This window comes from Salvelinus sp. IW2-2015, linkage group LG19, assembly GCF_002910315.2.
Source record: "Salvelinus sp. IW2-2015 linkage group LG19, ASM291031v2, whole genome shotgun sequence".
In the NCBI taxonomy this organism is placed as follows: Eukaryota; Metazoa; Chordata; class Actinopteri; order Salmoniformes; family Salmonidae; genus Salvelinus; species Salvelinus sp. IW2-2015.
This window is the reverse complement of record NC_036859.1, coordinates 10,674,305-10,691,690: the sequence shown is the minus strand read 5'-3', so window position 1 is coordinate 10,691,690 and position 17,386 is coordinate 10,674,305. Positions and strand designations below refer to the sequence as shown.

At 41.6% G+C, this 17,386-nt stretch overlaps 2 protein-coding genes across 3 annotated transcripts; one reads left to right on the top strand and one right to left on the bottom strand.

The window, feature by feature from the left end:
* Positions 1-4,459: 4,459 nt before the first annotated feature.
* Positions 4,460-6,857, top strand: LOC111979654 (glutathione S-transferase 3, mitochondrial). The gene is made up of 5 exons (XM_024010270.2): positions 4,460-4,576; positions 4,768-4,841; positions 5,364-5,421; positions 6,172-6,244; positions 6,345-6,857. The coding sequence occupies exons 1-5, from the start codon at positions 4,460-4,462 to the stop codon at positions 6,506-6,508; spliced, it is 486 nt and encodes a 161-aa protein (XP_023866038.1). The 3' UTR covers positions 6,509-6,857.
* Positions 6,858-7,242: 385 nt separating this feature from the next.
* LOC111978994 (putative uncharacterized protein DDB_G0290521) lies at positions 7,243-12,524 on the bottom strand. 2 transcript variants are annotated; one of them, XM_024009257.2, is made up of 5 exons: positions 12,175-12,524; positions 11,234-11,563; positions 9,746-10,060; positions 9,474-9,631; positions 7,243-9,352 (listed from the first exon to the last, which is right to left on the bottom strand). In XM_024009257.2, exons 1-5 carry the CDS (start codon positions 12,239-12,241, stop codon positions 9,284-9,286), a joined length of 939 nt encoding a protein of 312 aa, XP_023865025.1. In that variant the 5' UTR covers positions 12,242-12,524; the 3' UTR covers positions 7,243-9,283. The 2 variants fall into 2 exon arrangements, with proteins under 2 accessions (XP_023865025.1, XP_023865026.1); XM_024009258.2 differs by having other exon boundaries at positions 7,243-9,334; positions 12,175-12,522.
* Positions 12,525-17,386: the final 4,862 nt, after the last annotated feature.

Genomic DNA, 17,386 nt, shown 5'->3' with positions numbered 1-17,386 from the left:
GAGGTGTCCCTACAGACACCCTGGTTCGAATCCAGGCTGTATAACAACTGGCCGTGATTGGGAGTCCCATAGGGAGTCGCACAATTGGCCCTGCGCCGTCCGGTATAGGCCGTCATTGTAAATAAGAATTTGTTCTTAACTGACTTGCCTAGTTAAAGGAAGAAAAAAAWCTATTCATTGGAATGGAATATAACATTTAATAACAATGACTTAACTAATGAATTCAGTGTAACATTGATGTGGCAACTCTCTTATGCTCTGCTATTGCACAATTCTAATTTGTAAATACTTCACAAATAAAACCATCCCCAGTAAAATTGGGGCCCACCTCCACTGCTCACACCTAATCTAGTCCCCACCTGAGAGAAGCCAATTGAAAAGCTCTTTCTTAAAAACGTAGCTAGTAATCTAGCTATATGACATAAAATGCTGTGTAAAATAGCTAAAAGGCTATAAAGTAACATTAACTGTGAAGCTATCAGTCACTAGTGGAAACATTTACAACTGCAATTAAGTTATGTTATCTTTTTAATGTATTTTACCTCAGACAATCTGGTAATAAGGTTGCTAGCTAGCCCTCCTAGCAGYTTATGCTAACTAGCTAGCTGGCTAGCATTTACTGCTAGTGAAGTTGCTAGCTAGCAAGTAAGCATTAACTAGCGCTAACGGTGCCCGTCATTGTCTAAATGACAAATAGAAACACATTCATAACCATAAAGGGGTAACTAGCCCCCAGGGGCCTAGTAGGGGGGCGAGTTGCCCACAAAACACTCATGCAACATATTATTACTTTACTCAAAAAGTATCTACATGTTTTTGTCTAAACAAGTGGATTATTTATCTTAAGGCTTTCCTACTTGTATATTTTAAAAACATATATAGATCTAACTTCATTGGAATATATCTACAACTTTTTTTTTTTAATAATAAAATACATCAACTTACCACAAAATCGTTTTGTTGAAAGTTGTGCTAACATAATTGCAAAAGGGTTTTCTAATGATCAATTAGCCTTGATAAAAATGATGAACTTGGATTAGCTAACACAACGTGCCATTGCAACACAGGGGTGATGGWTGCTGATAATGGGCCTCTGTATGCCTATGTAGATATTCCATTAAAAATCAGCCGTTTACAGCTACAATAGTCATTTACAACATTAACAATGTCTACACTGTATTTCTGATCAATTTGATGTGATTTTAATGGACAAAAAAATTAGCTTTTCTTTCAAAAACAAGGACATTTCTAAGTGACCCCAAACTTTTCAACGGTAGTGTATGTCCCTGCTTCAAAAAGAACAAAGAGGCATCAAAAATATTTGTGTATTTATTCACACTTCTCATAAGGGGATAGTCACAATCCTTTCTTTGAGACCAGTCTCAAAGCTTCTGCCGTTCAGAAAGTGTACTTTGGCTGCTGTTTACTGAGAATATAGTGCCATCTAGTGTGGTAGTATTGTTAAATCACTACCTCTTGTAAAACAGGATTCCATTTCCTTTGATCAACAGATAGAATGCACATTGAATGTATGCATTCAGTTGTTTACATTTTATATTGAGAATAATTAAGCATAAAATTAGGAATTAGAATACTAAAATGGACATGAAAGGTCTTATCACAGTATAACATGTCAGCATTTTGGTCAGAGAGTTGGTCATCCATGGTCACCCAGTGGTGTGATGAGATATTGTGTAAAACAAAGAATTTTAAGATGATCTGCACAGTAGGCTATGTTGATTAGCTAGATAGGTAGCCAGTTTAAGTGGAMATTTTTCAAATTAAATGCCAATATGTCAACATTCCATATAAACAATGCAGACAATCAGTACCAGTCAGAAGTTTGGACACACCTACTCATTCAAGGGTTTTCTTTATTTGTACCTATTTTCTACATGTAGAAATGAAATAACACATATAGAATCATGTAGTAGCAAAAAAGTGTTAAACAAATTAATGACAGCTTTGCACACTCTTGGCATTCTCTCAACCAGCTTCATGAAATGCTTTTCCAACAGTCTTGAATGAGTTCCCACATATGCTGAGAACTTGTTGGCTGCTTTTCCTTCACTCCGCGGTCCAACTCATCCCAAACCATCTCAATTGGGTTGAGGTCGGGTGATTGTGGAGGCCAGGTCATCTGAGGCAGCACTCCATCACTCTTTCTTGGTAGCCCTTACATAGCCCTTACACAGCCTGGAGGTGTTGGATCATTGTCCTGTTGAAAACAAGATGGGAAGCCAGAGGGATGCCAGCATGTGGAAGCCATGCTGGTTTAGTGTGCCTTGAAATTCTAAATAAATCACAGACACGTGTCCCCAGCAAAGCACCCCACACCATCAACACTCCTCCTCCATGCTTCACAGTGGGAACCACACATGCAGAGATCATCCGTTCACCTACTCTGCATCTCACAAAGACAGTGATTAGAACCAAAAATCTCAAATTTGGACTGACCAAAGGACACATTTCCACCGGTCTAATGTCCATTGCTCGTGTTTCTTGGCCCAAGTAAGTCTCTTCTTATTATTGGTGTCCTTTAGTAGTGGTTTCTTTGCAGCAATTGACCATGAAGGCCTGATTCACGCAGTCTCCTCTGAACAGTTGATGTTGAAATGTGTCTGTTACTTGAACACTGTGAAGCATTTATTTGGGCTGCAGTTTCTGAGGCTGGTAAAACTCTAATGAACGTATCTTCTGCAGCAGAGGTAACTCTGGGTCTTCCTTTCCTGTGGCGGTCCTCATGAGAGCCAGTTTCATCATAGCACTTGATGGTTTTTGCGACTGCACTTGTAGAAACTTTCAAAGTTCTTGAAATTTTCAAGACTGACTGACCTTCATGTTTTAAAGTAATGATGGACTGTCATTTGTGTTTGCTTATTTGATGTGTTCTTGCCATAATGGACATTTTCYAAATAGGGCTATCTTCTGTATACCACYCCTACCTTGTCACAACACAACTGATGGCTCAAACGCATTAAGAAGGAAAGAAATTCCACAAATKTACTTTTAACAAGGCACACCTGTTAATTGAAATGCATTCCAGGTGACTACCTCATGAAGCTGGTTGAGAGAATGCCAAGAGTGTGCTTACTTTGAATAATCTAAAATATAAAATGTATTTAGATTTTTTAACACTTGTTTGGTTACTACATGATTCCATATGTGTTATTTCATAGTTTTGATGTCCACTATTATTGTACAATGTAGAAAATAGTAAAAAATAAAATAAATAAAAACCTTGAATGAGTAGGTGTGTCCAAACTTTTGACTGGTACTGCATATTTATACAGAACTTGTGAATAAAACATATATAAACTGTATTCATAATTATATGRCGATGTTGTAGGTTAAAATTCTATTACACAATTTCTGATATATCACATTCCTTACTTAAAAGCAGTAAATTCATCACCTATGCCTCTACTAACATTTAGACTGATTTGGATTTCTCCCTTACCACAAAGGCTGCCCTTTTCATACTATTCTGGAACGTTGAKGGTTTATGCCAGCCTCTCTAGTATTTTAATAGGATCTCTATGGTTGTGATTGAAATATAGCCCTGTTTAAACTCATTAGGAAGTTTCACACTCCCCCACCTATATTATGGTATGGTCCATGAACTCTACCCCACTAAGTGAAAGCGCCACGCCTCTCCTGTGTGTTAATATGTGACTCATCTATGCAGGAGCAGACGAGACAGGATTACTGACAGGAATAATACTTGCGAGCATTATTCAGATCATCATTTACAGGTAAATACAATTTATTTAACAAGTAGTATTCAAAATGATGTGTTGTTGCTGGATATAATGCTAAGTAGTATTCAAAATGATGTGTTGTTGCTGGATATTATGCTGCACTCCTAGTTCTCCATTGGCTTGACCTTATTTTGGGAGATTTTAGCGCACCGAGTTTAACTGCATTTACCCGGTTGAAAATGCGTCGATATGCGCATTTAATGTTTTCCCTGGTAACTTTTATGTACTACACATACATCGACGATATTTCGAATCAAGCAGCCTGGTCTCATATACTACGTAACATAGTAAACGTAAATCTGGGACTCTTAAATAGTATGATATGTTATGTTTGGTATAGTTACTTAAGGCAAAAAGTTGGGTGGTTAATCTGTTTTATGAATGTATGTTTACTATGTCTACCCCTGCGTCCAGGTTGAATCAAGGGGTAAAACTTTGGTATGGGTAAAGGGTTTTTAGTAGCCTAGTTACGCCGTAAATTAGGCTACAAATATACAGAATAAGTACATTTCATATTTGCATAGAAGCCTATGCTCCATGGCAGTGTAATAGCTTTCATGTAATGTCCTTTAAAACATAGGGCCTACTAACTAATCTGTTACCTGATTGGATTGAACTTTCAACCAGTATCTTATCTACAGTGAAAGTGGGATAGACCAACTCACCTATGTATTTTCCTCTTGCAGATCAGTGCCAGGATGGTTGTGCTGTCTAAAGAATATGGGTTTGTCGTTCTCACTGGGGTTGCCAGCATAGTCATGATCGGCCACCTCGCCGTGAAAGTTGGCAAAGCCCGCAAGAAGTACATGATCAAAGTGAGTGGCCCAGGACAGCTAAATGGATACGGCTTACCATGTGACTTCCTCTGACCAGGAAACAATTTGGGCTCAAGTTACAGCCTTAAAGAAGGACCCAGTTATCCTAACCTCACTAGTAGGCCTACTGTGTGTTTGCTAAGAAAACCTCTCTGGATGGTTTACCTAATCTTCTCTTCTCTGTTGGACAGTACCCTCAGATGTACAGCGATGACCCAGAAACCGGAAATATCTTCAATTGCATCCAGCGGGCCCATCAGCACACGTATGTAGTAATACTATAGTATTGTAACGACCCCGGGTTTATAAGCGCGGAAATCGACTCTGCTTTTGCGGCACAGTCGATAGCGCGCCGGATCTCGGGCTATAAGGTCGAGGGTTCGAGACCTGCTCCCTGCCTGTTTCCCTGCCTGTTTCATTACATTTCATTCATTACATCAGAAGTGATCGGAACTTGCATCCACGACAGTGCGTGTGCTTGGCCGGTGAGCGCGTTCCTGTAAGACGTAGAGTTGCAAGCTAGCGCGAGGACGTGCTCTTTGAAAGGAGGGAGTAGTGTAACGACCTAAGCGAGGAAATCGACTGCCGCACGAGCATGCTTTTGCGGCACAGTCGGTAGCGCGCCGGACCTCGGGTTCGAGACCTGCTCCCTGCTGTTTCATTACAGTATGTACATGTAGTAAGTAGCTGACAGAGTCAGCAGAGAGAACACGAGATGTTTTCACACACAAAGTTAACATTTCTTGTTGTGATATTAGGTCCACTAATAGTTATTATTTCTTTACAGCCTGGAGATCTACCCTGCCTTCCTCTTCTGTCTCACCATCGGTGGCCTGCATAGTCCTGTAATTTGACTTCCATTTATTAATTTACTCTATGTTAGATTCACATACCGTGCATGCCAGACTGTACAGCTGATTAGTCAAAGTATATTCGGAAGCACATTCATCTGTGTCTCTGCAAAATTTGATTCCCATTCATTAATCCTTAAGACTCTAAAGTGGGGTTTTCCGATGGTCATACCAAGGGTCATTTAGCTATTTGATTTGGAATTTTAGGACCCCTTTAGGTATAAAATAGAACATAAAATACGATCATTTGATGAAACATTGAATTTGGCCTTACTGCTATTAGCCCATAGAAACACATTGAATACAAATTCATACATGTAAAAACAAGTAGTAAAAAAGTAATCAAAAAGAAGTTAGTTTTAAAGTGTCTGTCCTATATCTGAGCGATATAAGAAAGATTAGAAAATGATGTAAAAATGTTTTCACCTATATTTAACACTTTTTTTAGCCAAACCTCGGGGCGCTACAGATGTTTTTGTGAGAAGACCGATTTTTGGGATGTTTCATGGACTGACAAACAAACACCGCTGTAGCTCGGCTACCTTCCACCACAGATGTGGAAGACCACCATTGGCGAATGCGCTGGATTGAGATACAGCCCATGCTTAAACAGACACATTTTGATTGAGATTTTTATTATTATACTAACTAGATTTCCTCGGGGGCGCGGACATCGACTTGAGGGGGTTTTAAGGCATTAAGAGTCTTCTGTAGTATACTAACAGGGAGCCTTGTGTGTTACAGCGCCTAGTCAGTGGTCTTGGAATGACATGGGTTATAAGCAGGGAGATCTACGCATACGGATACTCCACTGGAGGTAAGACAACTGATAGATATGCTTATAATACAATAGTTGATTAAAACAAAACAATATGGCAGCCATTACTCAAGGGTTTTGTTCTATGTTATACTTCCAGATCCTAAGAAAAGGATGCACGGGGCGTTCGGGAACATTGCTCTGCTGGGCATGATGCTGATCGTAGCCAACTTTGGCAGAACCCTGTTGGGCTGTGGTGACTGGGTGTGGTCTGGGATGAGACCGGGGATGAGGTTCTCAGCTCCCCTTCCTGCTACCCAGTAAGGTACTGCAACCCCATCTGACCCCAATCTAATAGTAGTAGAATGTCCCTTGTGGGCATCCATACATGTGTATGGCATATGTAGAAAGACAGAGTTCAGTAAACGTGGAAACAGACAACCACTGCTGTTTGTGCCTCATTCCATAACTACACCACCTCAACTCCTCCCTGACCCACTACTGAACACTGACATGCCCAGAGAACCTTCTGCAACAAACGACAGAGGCGGCACATGCTTCACCACGCTGATTAACCTATTCTTTGTGAGCGTGATGTTTTAATACATATATTTGCCAAAACTGTATCCTTAATGAAATAATAATGAATAAAATGACCATGGGAAATATTAAATATTTTTATTTGGTTCTATCGTGGACTTTAATGCTGGTATCCATGGCCATGTGTGAAATGTGTGTTTTAATGCTGGTATCTATGGGCGTGTGTGAGATGTGTGTAGGTGTATTAGAAAAAGGTTGCCAAGAGGTTAATAATGTGTGTGAGGGATGTGTTTGTCCTCATTGTTTTGAGCTACAAAGTTGTCCAAAGTTCACACACCACCTCTAAGTCTACATGCAGGCACAAAAAACACACTTTTATTACCTTAGCCATTAGGCAATTTCTGTCCTTGATTTGTTGAATAGCTTTGGATTAAGGCTGGGGACTGTACTAAGTAACAATACAATAACTCTCTGAACTTGTGAATCACTCATCTGCTGAAGAGTCGAAAGCACACAGCTACAAGGGTTTCAGTTTTATTATCAAACAAAGTCCTTAAAACATATTTCTTACAGTTAACTCTGCAACTGTATATCATCCTATATCACTTTAGGCGCTTACAGGTAAATCACAAGTGAAACACTTAAACACTGTAAATATGATTTGTTGCAGTGCAAGACAAAACATGTCATTTTCAATCTAGATGTCATTTAAAACCTCATAGTTCTGAGACATACATTGCTCTGTTTCTGCATTTTAGTATTTCCAATTTACAAATCTAAAGGATCATTTTGTGAGACATAACTATCAACTGAATAGTTAATAAATATGTAAGTGTACATTTTGCATTCACATTTTGATAATACTAACATTTTTCATAATTTGTGTTTCACAAAGTTCCTTAACCAATCACTTTCACGTGAAAGCACCATTGTGTGAGCACTGTTGGTGAACCCAACATTTCACCTCAAAGTAAAGTCTTGAAATTGGATCAAACCTTGTAGATATGTTTTATCTTTAGATATTTTTACCCCAATTTCGGGAGAAGGTCGAGTCATGCGTCCTCCGAAACATGACCTGCCAAACCGCGCTTCTTAACACCTGCCTGCTTTACTCAAAAGCCAGCCACACCAACGTGTCAGAGGAAACACCATTCAACTGATGATGAAGTCTACCGGCAGGCGACCAGCCTGCTACAAGGAGCCAAGTAAAGCCCCCCCTGGCCAAACCCTCCCCCAACCCAGACAACGCTGGGCCAATTGTGCACTGCCCTATGGGACTCCTGATTACAGCTGGTTGAGATCCAGCCTGGGATCGAACCCAGGTCTGTAGTGATGCCTCTAGCACTGTGATGCAGTGCATTAAACCGCTGCCCCACCCAGGAGGCCTAGATATGATTTTTAATCAAGTCACCCTTATTGGAGGGGACCCCCTTTCTGTCACTACCCCCTAAAAAATGTACTTCTTTCTGTACATTGGTTAAATGTTTTTTTATTTTACCTTTATTTAACTAGGCAAGTCAGTTAAGAACAAATTCTTATTTTCAATGATGATTTTACCTCAATCTTGTAACCTTTCGGTTACTAGTCCAACGCTCTAACCACTAGACTACCCTGCCTTTTTGGGGTTACAATTACAGAATCTTTACCGGCTCTCATGCAAGTAAGACCAAGGATGGGTGTTTTTCAAGAAACTCAATCCCTTGTTAAGACAACCCACTAGGCATTCTGGTTTGAAAGAATACTTCACTCATGGGGCGGCAGGTAGCCTAGTGGTTAGAGCGTTGGGCCAGTAACCGAAAGGTTGCTGGAGCTAATTCCTTTTCTGACAAGGTAAAAATCTGTCGTTCTGCCCCTGAACAAGGCAGTTAACCCTAGGCTGTCATTGTAAATAAGAATTTGTTCTTAACTGACTTGCCTAGATAAATTTAAAAAAATGTTTTGCCAGTTCATGGATTAGAATAGTCCCATAACATGGAGACTGGTGAACATTTAAATCACCTAAGGTCCCTCTACAGTAAGCATCTTTCACTCCCTGTCTATTTTCCCTCTATCATGGTCCTTGGCAACAACATCAAATGTGGCATTGTATTTTCTTCATACATTACCAACTCATTTGGGAACTCCACTTCCACTGATATCCCCTAGAGGGCACTGTGACGGTTTCTAATACACAATAAAGTGGTCTGTGCTGTGTATGACCTGTATAAGGAGGGGAGGGGGGGTACATTACAAAGAACAAAACAGACCTCTGTGCAGATGAAACGTCTGAAAGCTTCAAAGGGAATAATGATGGTATTGGCCTAATGTCGAAACTGAGCCTCTGATGTCCTAATACTGCAACCCCTGATTGGGTATTGAATGCCTTCTAATTGTTAACATAATACAATCAAATTGGAAACTGCTCAGCAGGGGGAATCATAGTGAGACAACATGGGCGCTGGCCGAGGGCCTCCAGTCCAGTCAAAAGCTTTGCCAGGATCCTAAACGGTGGCCGATTGGGTGTGCTGTGTAGCTGGGCTAGAAGTAAAGTTGACTGTTGATGATGAGAGGTTTCCGTCATCAGTAGGTGTAAGTGTATCTGGAAAGTGGTGTGCCTTCCATCAAGTCATCCTGGACAGGAAGACAAGACTAGGACGAGTTAATGTTGAAAAACACTATATCACTTCAAATTCATCGAAATCATATATCCCACATCAAATGACATGCCATAGAAGACCTGACTCTAACATGTCCAGTAGAGGATGCTCACCATGGGCAGATCCTGCAGCCGGTGGAAGTCAGGATGGTCGGTCCGTTGGCGGAATTTGAGGAAGAGGACAACAGAGACTATGGCTGTGGTGATGATAAATATAGAGACCAGGCTAGCCAGCAAAGGATCCAGAGAAGAGTGGATGTGTGGCCCTTTGTCTGAAACAAAATGTCAAATGCTTTGATTGATTCATTGGCTAATTTGTTGTGTCATTTGCTATCTGGATAATCAGTGAATTAGTTGATCGGTTAATTGGTCAATTATCACCTTACCCTCATCTCCAACGGTGAGCTCTGATGGAACCTCCTGGTGAGGCGGGCCGGCAGGGACATGTACTGGGGCGGAGGTCTTGGGGTGCTCCGTGGTGAGGGTTTGGGTTGGGGCAGGGGTCAGTGCTGGGGTGCTGGGTTGGACAGAGGACTGGATTGGTGTTAAAAGATGGGATGGAGGTGGGGTGGTATCTAAAACAGGAGGAGTAGAGGTGGTGAGGTGGCCTCCAGCAGGGACAGGGTAGGTTGTGTCCCCTAGGGTGGAGGGCAGTCCTGCAGGGGAGGTGCTCTTTACAGGGGACGAGGAGGAGGAACTGTCTGAGAGAAAGTCCCAGAGAAATAGAATTACAACAGTATTATACGTTGAGTGTACTAAACATGAAGAGCACCTGCTCTTTGCAAGACATAGACTGACCAGGTGAATACAGGTGAAAGCTAAGATCACTTATTGATGACACTTGTTAAATCCACGTCAATCGGTGTAGATGAAGGAAGAGGAGACAGGTTAAGGAGGATTTGTAAGCCTTGAGAGAATTGTGATATGGATTGTGTATGTGTGCCATTCAGAGGTTGAATGGGCAAGACAAAAGATTTAAGTACCTTTGAACGGGAAATGGTAGTAGGTGCCGGGTGCACCGGTTTGTGTCAAGAACTGCAACGTTGCTGGGTTTTTCACGCTCAACAGTTTCCGGTGTGTATCAAGAATGGTCTACCACCAAAATGACATCCAGCCAACTTGACAAAACTGTGTGAAGCATTGGAGTCAACAAGGGCCAGCATCCCTGTGGAACGCTTTCGACATCTTGTAGAGTACATGCCTCTACGAATTGAGGCTGTTTTGATGGCCAAAGCAGGTGGGTCGGAACCCAATATTAGGAAGCTGTTCTTAATGTTTTGTACACTATGTATATAAACTGTATTACATAGTGTACACATACAGCATCTCTAAGGAAGATACAGAGAAAGGTTCTGCAATGCCAAGCCTTTTTTCATGTACCATCATTCCTGATTCTCCTAAATGAGGCTCGACTTATTATTTGAAATCAAAAGGAGAGGAATTAGACAAAGAAAGCAAGTATGTGAGCAAGAGAGAGAGAGTGGGATAGAGCGAGACTGAAATGTGGATGCTGTTATGTAACATTGTGTGTTTTTTCAGTGTCAGGCAGAAGAGGTGTCAGACACAGAAGACACGCTCAGCATCGACAGAGAGAGTTATATTTGTCCGTCCAGTAAAGCGATAGTTCCTACATCACGTTGCCACATCCCACTCTACACCCCTCAACTTTCTATACCACTGGTATGCTGCCTGGCGGTGGGTTGGAGCCTGAGGCAAGCTTCTGTGTTTGCAAACAAGCAGCTTTAGCAGACTGGGGCTCTCTATTTTCAGACTGTACACAGTCCACTGGTACCAGCTACCTCTGGGTAACCATGGGGAATATAGGTAGGCTTAATGTCTCTGATAGAAGTCAAATATCCTTTGGGTTACTGTACCTGCGAGAGTGGCGTTGTCTTGGGTGGCGGTAACGGTGTTGACTGTGTATGCAGGTGCAGGCAGAGACGTGGTCATCTGATTGGTCACAGCCATGTCATCCCAGTCACCAGCATCTGTAACAGACTCTGATTGAAGCAGCCTGTCGCCGTCAATAAAAGCTGGTTTGGTTGGGGCTCCATTCGCTTGGTCTGGAGAGGTCTGTTTGGCAGGACTTGGCTCTGGCTCCTCCTCATCTTCATTGACCAATGGGAGGACTGGGGATGCAGTGGACACGCCCTCATGCTGGAGGGCGCCTGGGGTGACAACATGGGGCAAAGAAATGCTCTGACCTGCAAGAAAAGAATGATGATGTCACTGTAGGAATAGAATGTTCTGGTGTTTCATTTTGTTGTGAATAGATGAAGAAGCTAATAGACATTACAAAAACATGACTGGGAAATAAGTAGGAAAATCATATCATTAGGCCTACAGCATGTGTTTCCAGGGTAACTGTGTGACACATGCAGCTGATGAACAGAAGTGAAAGTTGTTCTGTAATTAATGTCAACAACACAATTTGGGATGAGTGACCTCTGGTCACACATTATGTTCTACACATAATGCTTGATTATATGTTTGAGAAATTCTAAGAGTATTCCTACAGGCCCATTATGTCAATAGAAACTTCCTTCACTATAATAAACTGATAATAACCCGCACTGACATGCAGTCCTAGTGTATAACCAATCAATAAACACTGCCAAATAAAATAGGTAACATTAGGCTACATCTAAATGTAACCTACATTAGATTGTCAGATCATCTGATGACAGATTGTCCTACTGTCATCAGAACATACTGCGATGACAAGGTAGACTGAATGTGGAGCACAAAATATTGCTCTGCTCAGCGGGCTGTCTACTCTAAACACATCAGACACACTGTTGACACCTAGGCCTACCCTTTATCTCCGATGAACTGGTAAAGATCACCAACGCGCAAAGCAGTAGATTATTTTCAATATTCATTTCACTTGATGCTTTCCGTGGACTAAACGTTCAACGGCCTTAACGCCAGTTATCTTCTTCTTTGCTGGAGCGTGTTCTTTTCTGTTCTTTCCGTTAGATTAGTTGACAGTGAACATCACTGCTAAAAATACATACAGGGGTCTGGCATTGGAGAGAAGGGGTGTGGTTGATATGTGAAGCGCGTCGCGCAATGTCAGTCTCAAATGTTTTGCCCAGCTCCGTCAGGACGACGTCTGTCGATGGAACTCAAAGCTCACAGTGTGTTCTGAATGTGTCACCGTCTCACCGCCATGCCCGTGGCCCCCCTTAACGTTGAGGGGGCGTGCCACCCCCCAGCTGTCACTGCTGCACCGCGTGCCCTCTGCTCCGTGCACGCGGGGTAAAACACTCATTTCTGGGCATTCCTTAATCAGAAATACTGATAGGCCCTACACAGGTAGAGTTATAGATCTGTTGTAAAGATTCACTATGTTTAAACGCTTGTAAGAAAATGATATAGACCTGACACAGAAGGTTGGTGGCACTTTAGTTGGGGTTGATGGGCTTGTGGTAATGCCTGGAGCGGAATTAGTGGAATGGTATCAAACACATCAAACAGGTGTTTGATGCCATTCCATTTGCTCCTTTACGGCTGTTATTATGAGCCGTCCTCCTCTCAGCAGCCCCCTGTGATAGACTGTTGGATAGACCAGCATTTCCTCTTAAACATTTAACGTTCGCCTAATCTACCAACAGAGGTCAGTGTTTCAACATGATCCTGTCATGCGCTGCTGGACCTGTTGGTTTGTGGTCAGTACCATGGTTAGCACGTGTAAATCACAACAGGACAATGAATGCTGAAAACCTTTCCCGACAACTCACTTTTGACCTTGACCTGGAGTACAGCCAGAAGTACACCCGGCACAGCCAGAAGAGGACTGGCCACCCCTCATAGCCTGGTTCCTCTCTAGGTTTCTTCCTAGGTTTTGGCCTTTCTAGGGAGTTTTTCCTAGCCACCGTGCTTCTACACCTGCATTGCTTGCTGTTTGGGGTTTTAGGCTGGGTTTCTGTACAGCACTTCGAGATATTAGCTGATGTACGAAGGGCTATATAAAATAAACTTGATTTGATTTGATTTGAGTAGGCTAGCCTATTGGCAGGGGCCACCTCTGTGTCATCAACAGCATTGACTGATAGAGGGAGACTTTTTAAAGCCCACTGTGGGCCACCGTGGAGAACGTTGAGAGGGTAAGTTGTCAAACTCATACAGTGCACAACAGAGAAGTGGTTTGATGCAGTACCAAAACACAGCTCTCATTCAGTCTGAAAGCAACTTGTTCATCTCAGTCTGTGCAGCTGTAGAACAAATATTTGTGTCTCTCCCAGGCTTTATAAATATCTCAGCAACATTGTGGTTATATGCTATGTGACAATGATATTATTTACCAAATAGCCTAATTACACAAATGAAAGCCTATTGGTTTACAGTTGGAAAATGTACAGACTAATTACAATGGAATTTTGACCTTTAACAAATACAGAATAGCCTGTTTGAATAAAATTTTCACAGGCAATGGGCAGTTCGTATGCAGTAAACTAGTTCAATGGGGTATAGAAGGAAGGAAGCTATATTTTTTATTGCAAAAATATGTGCAATTTTTTCATTGTATGCATGCCATGTGGTCTCCTGTTCTTCACCACATGAGGAGCAGTGGACATATTGAGCCAAAAAACTAAACCTGTCACACTCAACCCTGTTCGTTGTTTGATCATAACAGGGTTGTGAGACTGACAGGGTTGAGTTTGTCACTTAGTTTTATTTATTTATATATTTTATATTTGGGGGGGTATATCAGCTTTTATATTGCAGATGGATGGTGGCTTCCATCAATGTAATTGTCTGCGTAATTTCCAATCCCACATATTTTTTTTGTAAATATACAGTGCATTCAGAAAGTATTCAGACACCTTGAATTTTTCCACATTTTGTTACGTTACAGCCTTATTCTAAAATGGGATTTTTTTTAAAAGTCCTCAATCTACACACACATGACCCTATACTGACAAAGTGAAAACAGGTTTAGACATTTCTGCAAATGTATTAAAAATAAAAACAAAAATACCTTATTTACATAAGTATGCAGACCCTTTGCAAAAATGAAAACAAAAATACCGTATTTACATAAGTATTCAGACCCTTTGATATGAGACTCAAAATGAGCTCTGGTTTATCCTTGTTTCCATTGATCATCCTTGAGATGTTTTTACGACTTGATTGGAGTCCAGCAGTGGTAAATTCAATTGATTGGACATGATTTGGAGGTCCCACAGCTGACAGTGCATGTCAGAGCAAAAACCAAGCTATGAGGTCGAAGGAATTGTCTGTAGAGCTCCGAGACAGAATTGTGTCGAGGCACAGATCTGGGGAACGGTACCCGAAAAAATTCTGCAGCATTGAAGTTCCCCAAGAACACAGTGGCCTCCATCATTCTTAAATAGAATAAGTTTGGAACCACCAAGACTCTAACCTAGAGCTGGCCGCCCGGCCAAACTGAGCAATCGGGGAAGAAGGGCCTTGGTCAGGGAGGTGACCAAGAACCCGATGGTCAAGCTTCAAAGTTCCTCTGTGGAGATGGGAGAACCTTCCAGAAGGACAACCATCTCTGCATCACTCCACCAATCAGGCCTTTATGGTACAGTGGCCAGACGGAAGCCATTCCTCAGTAAAAGGCACATGACATCCTGCTTGGAGTTTGCCAAAAGGCAACTAAAGACTCTCAGACCATGAGAAACAAGATTATCTGGTCTGATGAAACCAAGATTGAACTCTTTGGCCTGAATGCCAAGTGTCACGTCTGGAGGACACCTGGCACCATCCCTACAGTGAAGCATGATGGTTGCAGCATCTCTGAATGTCCTTGAGTGGCCCAGCCAGAGCCCGGACTTGAACCCGATCGAACATCTCTGGGGAGACCTAAAAATAGCTGTGCATCGACGCTCCCCATCCAACCTGACAGAGCTTGAGAGGATCTGCATAGAAGAATGGGAGAAACTCCCCGAATACAGGTGTGCCAAGCTTGTAGCATCATACCCAAGAAGACTCTAGGCTGTAATTGCTGCCAAAGGTGCTTCAACAAAGTACTGAGTAAAGGGTTTGAAGACAAATCAAATCAGATGTTATTGGTCACATACACATGGTTAGCAGATGTTATCGCGAGTGTAGCGAAATGCTTATGTAAATGTGATATCAGTTTTTTATTTTTAATACATTTACAAAAATGTCTAATAACCAGTTTTTGCTTTGTCATTATGGGGTATTGTTTGTAGATTCATGAGGGGGAAAAACTATTTAATCAATTTTAGAATAAGGCTGTAACATAACAAAATGTGTAAAAAGTCAAGGGGTCTGAATACTTTCTGAATGCTCTGTATATTTAAATTATTTTCCTTCATTATTTCCCCTAACCCTACCATCCCTCCCCTAATTGGAGTGAACTAATGGACTACAACACTTAGGCTTCTACTTCCAGCTTATACATACTATATACATTTTATGGACACAGTATATTTTACAATAATTATCTTATGTTTGTTTTTAGTCCCATCCTTCATCTCCACACAACCCTTCCCATCTACCTCTGAACACCATCCAGTTTTGATTTCTATTTGCTATATATTTTTACACTGTGCTGTGATGTTTCAAAAAACGTCTGAACCTTTCTATTCTGATAGGCTAATTAAAGATATATATTTTTTGCTGTTGAGTATTATTATATTATTGATCGATTGACTGTTACTTTTTAAATCATCCAGCAGTGCTATTTGCCGAGTTAACTCACTTTGTTTGTCAAGTTATCCAATTATTGAAATTATACATGTTTTACTTCATTCTTCTAACCACATGCATATGTTGACTGTAATGTTGTCCATGTCAAGAATATATACAGTAGTCCAGTGTATAAGCCTATTAGTGACGTCACTGGAGAGAGCATTCCATTCCTGTTAATCAACATTTCTGCTTAGATCTTCACATCTCAGTCTGAAGTAAATTGCAATGGAAATCTTTATATATGTGGATATTCCATCTGATATACAGTATCGTGATGTCAGCTGCTCAACACAGAAGCTACTCGACTGCAAGTGATTCAACACACAGCATTTCAGTTTCAGCAAGGTGCCAACTGCTGGGCCACAGCCAGCCAGTGAAGGAAAGCCACAACTACAGCCAGTGAAGGAAATCCAGTGGGAAGTGGTTAAGGGGTGCTTGGGAAGTGGTGTATGCTGAGATACGATGAAGATCTACTATATGTCCAGGCATCATCCTGAACACAGATGAAAAGCATGTCCATGTAAAGTGGATGGATCGCGTTGGATCAAACAGATTCTTCTGCCCTGCTCGTGATGACATTCACTGGTACTCGTTTATTGATGTCCTTGAAACCATTCCACCCCCACAGTCTGTGACATCCCGCCACGTAAAGATCTTGAAAGGGGTGTGGGCCAGCCTTTCAGGAAGAACGGCATGAAGCAAGAGGCATGCACACACCCACCCAAAGTATCTATCTACCTGTGAGACATGCTCCATGGTTCCCCTGAGTGTCTCCATGTCCGCACACACAAAAGCACAGAGTTTACCGTTAGTGTAGCTGTGCCGTTCGTAGTGAGATTTACCCTCTCTTATAAAAATAGCGTCAGTGACTCATGCATGAGTATTCACAACATACGCGACACTGTGACATCATTCTGCGAGACCAATCATTGAGTACGACCATTTGTGACCCCACCCACCGGCTTACTTGGTTCGAGGTCAGTACCAAATATCAAATGAGGCTGAATATCCCGCTTGGTTCCAAATAATCAAGCGGGCCATGGGCAAATGGAAATGAAATAGGAACCGTGATATTCACGGCCCTTCATGGTCCTGCAGTGAAAATGTGCCATAAGATGACCTGTTCTGATGACCTATTCAATGTTATTGTCTGCTATGTTTTCGTTTTTTACTGGAGTTGGGCTAGTTAAACTCAGTTTAATTCAAATAGATATCTATTGTCCTCATTTTCATAGTTATATCTATGAAATACAATGTTTATAGTAAATCTTGGAGTGAATATGAGAGTAAACAAAACCAATTTATATGGAAGCCATATTTGTCTCTTCAACCCTGTT